At 48.0% G+C, this 3,837-nt stretch overlaps 1 protein-coding gene across 1 annotated transcript; it reads right to left on the reverse strand.

Annotated features, from left to right (window-relative positions):
• Window positions 1-2,031: 2,031 nt before the first annotated feature.
• On the reverse strand, window positions 2,032-3,588 carry LOC103277226 (nuclear envelope pore membrane protein POM 121C-like). Its single transcript, XM_008074636.1, is given in 2 exon segments — window positions 2,032-2,902; window positions 2,981-3,588. Coding segments are annotated over 2 exon segments (1,479 nt in total).
• Window positions 3,589-3,837: the final 249 nt, after the last annotated feature.

Raw genomic sequence — 3,837 nt, forward strand, 5'->3', positions numbered from 1 at the left:
GCATATAGGGTAGGTCTATAAAAAATATGTATATTTTATTATTTTCAACAAGGATTTAGTCTTTATTTGTAATGGAAAGTCCCAGCATTCCTCTCTTGTCTAGTGCAGGTAACTGTACACATACACACCCACATTCGCATCATATCAGGACAGCCTCCTTCAGGGGTTCCTGGGTCGACCATATTGCCTGCAAAATTGAGGCAAGCTAGCTCAGAATGCCAAAACTAATAAGGTATAGGTAGAAACTTGGATTTCTAGACCTGTGTCCCCCTCTTCCAATCCTAACAGTTATTTGCGACTTGAGGTTCAGGTTCCTTCCTCAGATTCACACAGAAAAGTATTAAAATGTCAGACTTCAGAGCTATCTTTGGGTTGGGAAGGAGCAGTCTCCCAGCACAAAACATTCAACCTCAGTCATGGGGGTGGAGGTGGGGGGCGGGGGAAGGGGAACCAGTTATACCTACATCACATTATTTATGAAGTAAGAATTACATTTTATCTAATGCCTCCAGAAGGAGCTCTAGTCCCTCAGGAAAGCTGCCTGGGGCAGCATTTGAGCCTCTTCTTCACACAGGCATAACTGAACTGTACAGCTAATACCTAGCAGATAGTGTTTATACTTACTTAATCACCTCAATGAAGCAAACCTGAAGGAATTTAAAAGGCAATTTAGCTCAAATACAAAAATAAATTTTTATTTGGTTAAAAAATGTTCACTTTTTTTCTATTAATTGAGACACAAACATTCATACTTCGCTCAAAGAGGTGGGCATGGCAGCAAGGCTCTTGGGTCTGGGGTGTGTGGTTTTGAAACAAAGGGAGAAAAGGGAACGGGATGAAAAGGGCCCTTAAAAATAACCAGAATTCTTAAAGTTTGGTTAGTTTACATTTCCTAACATAAAGGGGTGGGTAATATAGCTCCAGAGAGATCAGGTACATGGTAGAGAAATAGCTGGGGGACAAGGTCTTTGCTTCCCCAGACCCCATCCTGCTGGGCTGCCAGGCCTTAAAGTCAAATCACTGTTTGAAAATTCAGGAGCAGCACTTGTAGCCATAAAGCAGTGCACTTTCCTCATTCAATTAGCTAGGCCCCAGGAAACTTGAAACAGGTAAATCTGGCACCACCAACATGCTGCCACTCATACAATGCAAGTCTTCCTCCAAACTTGATTCGAAGAGCAATAGATGTGAGCTTCAAAGTAACTTACAAATTCTGAGAGACAAACAAAGGCTCAATGAGGTCAATGGGTAGGTGGATGAGGAAGTAGTTGAAGCAGCGGCAGGCATCCTGATGGTTGGCTCTGCCAGACTAACAGTCTCGACCCACCAAGCTTTTATGGGACAAATTGGCAGGGTTGGAGATGAAACACTGACTCAGACTTGGCAGGAGGAAGACAACAGAAGCAGCACCCTCTGGGGTCTCCAAGTCAAAGCTGGATTCAAGAGCATTTAAAGTGGAATCAATCCTGCAAGGAACTGGTGAGGGACAAAGCAGCAAGAAATGGGAAACAGCCCTCTAAAGGGACCAGAGGTAGAAGAACCACTTCTTGTAGCCAAGCAGGGTAAAGCTTTAAGGAAAGTCCATTTACCCCAATCCTGTATCAGATGCACACCAGAGATGCAAGTGGGCTGTAGCTTATGCCCTCCAGTAAAGAGGCTCTCAGGGAAAAGGGAAGGGAGGCTGCCTGGCTAAGGTTATACACTAAGCAAGAGTCAGGGAAGTGAACAATATGTGCAGAGGTTTAGTTCTCCAGCATCACCAGTAGAACTGTTCAGGTAAAGGCATCAGCCTTCTGCTCTGCTGCACTCTCAAAGGCATCAGCCTTCTGCTCTGCCGCACTCTCCCTGAGACTTGTGCTTCCTCCAGAAGGGAAAGGGCCTCAGGTCTGCCACTACCTCCCGGTGGCTGAGGCCAGAGATCTGGTGGAGGTTTGCTTTGTGTAACTTGAAGGGTCAAAGGCTCTTCTTTGCAGGCAGGTTCCAACGTCCAGGCTTGAGCAGGGGATGGGGGAAATGGGCAAGGGACAAAGGCTATTTTTTGCATTTGAGCTGCCTTCGGGCCACAAGTCGCCTTCGACCACCTGAGGTCTTGGATTGCGCACCAGTGGATGATGAAGGGGCTGTTGATCTGAAAGGTCCAATACCAGCAAAGCCTTGGGCAGGTGTTAAGGATGCCCCAGAAGAGAGGCTGCTGCCCAGTGTGCCCAGGACAAGGGCAGGGGTGTTCTGAACAAAGGTGGGAATGGAGGTGCCTCCAAACAAAGGATTGTTCGCAGGCATGCTGGACATATTGAAGGCAAAGGGTGTGCTCTGACTGGGTGTGCCCAGGGTGTACTGACCAAAGCCTCCTCCAAAATGGATGATGGTACCTGTGGTCCCACTCTGTCCTGCTCCAAAACTGAATGCTTCCAAGGTGAAGCTGGTGCCTGGGGTAGCCACATTGATCTCTAAGACCCCACTGCCAGCTGGAGTCACCAATCCCCCAAACAGGAAAGGTGATGGAGTGATGCTGCCAAATGCTCAGCTACTGCTTCCACTGATGGTGGTCTGGGTGGTAGCTCCAAAGCCAGGCAAGGTCAAGGTCAAAGAAGGCTGAGTGGTGGGTGGGTTCTCAGTGACAGAGTTTGAGGCAGCATCTGGCTTGTCCTCTAAGACCTTTTCAAGCCATTGTGATGAAGCTTTCTTTTCAAAGTCAAATTCTTCAGCAGTAATTGGATAGCCAAATAGGGGATGTGGAGGCAAGGTCAGCGGTTCCCCTCGCCTGGTTGGCAGTAGCTGAACTTTGCGTTTACATGGCCCAGAGCTGCCAGGTGTAGATGAGCGATTTCCCAAGTTTTGTTTCTTCTGTGGGGTTGTATCTGTAACCCTTTCTCCCAGGGACTCCTTTTCTGCTGCCAATGGGTGGTCATCTTTTTTATTTGTGTGGTCATCTGAGCTCTGGGAACTGAAGCCTCTCTTCAGAGGAGGAAGAGGAACTGGAGTTGAGGAACTGGAATGATGACATAGCTCTTCTTTAATTTTCTTCACTGGGCTCTCTGGTGTCTGGGAGCTGGGTGAGGCTGGGCTAGAGAAAGGTGACAAACCGCGGCCACTTATCTTCCAGAGCTGTGGCTGGGAGATGCCTCGAGTAGAGCTATAGGAACTGGTAATGGCATTGCAGCTGGAGATAGGGATGCCAGCTGTGTATGTGCTTGTCAAGGCGCTCAAGGTAGAGGTGTGGGATCTCTTATTTGTGTGGTCATCTGAACTCTGGGAACTGAGGCCTCTCTTCAGAGACCCAGGCTTAGGCACAAGAGAAGCAGGGACTCCATTGGCCACCAGGGGTTTAAATGCTGAATGGCCACTTGCACTGCTATCATGGTGCCTTCTTTTATTTTCCTGTCCATCAGGAAATACTTGGTCTTCTTCCTCCAGTGTTCTTTTCTTCTCCTCTTTGAGGGCACTCGGTATAGTCTCCTTTGCACATGGATCTGGGGCATTACTTGATGGTGAAGATAGTGTTGAGCTGATTATCTGCTCTGGTCTTGCAGAATGAGCCACTTTTCTCTCAGGAGGGGAAATCTTCATGGTTGCTGAGCTACATACCATCTTGGAATTTTGAGGAGACAGCACAATCTTCTTGTGATCACCATAATGTCAGGCCTGGTAGATTGGATAGCGTCTTTGAGGTGTTATTAGAACCCGGTTTGATGAAGTCTCACTGTAGTGGTGGGAAGACCTCCTAGAGTATGGAAGAAGAGGTGTGGAGAGAGAGTGGTAAACGTGGTAAATGGGATGGGTGTGGGGAAGACTGAGGGTCGGGCAGGTTGGTGGGCAGTGGCCAGGCCTCTCCTGCAG

This window comes from Carlito syrichta, unplaced genomic scaffold (assembly GCF_000164805.1).
Source record: "Carlito syrichta isolate Samal-C Ts95f unplaced genomic scaffold, Tarsius_syrichta-2.0.1 Scaffold316638, whole genome shotgun sequence".
Lineage (NCBI taxonomy): Eukaryota > Metazoa > Chordata > Mammalia > Primates > Tarsiidae > Carlito > Carlito syrichta.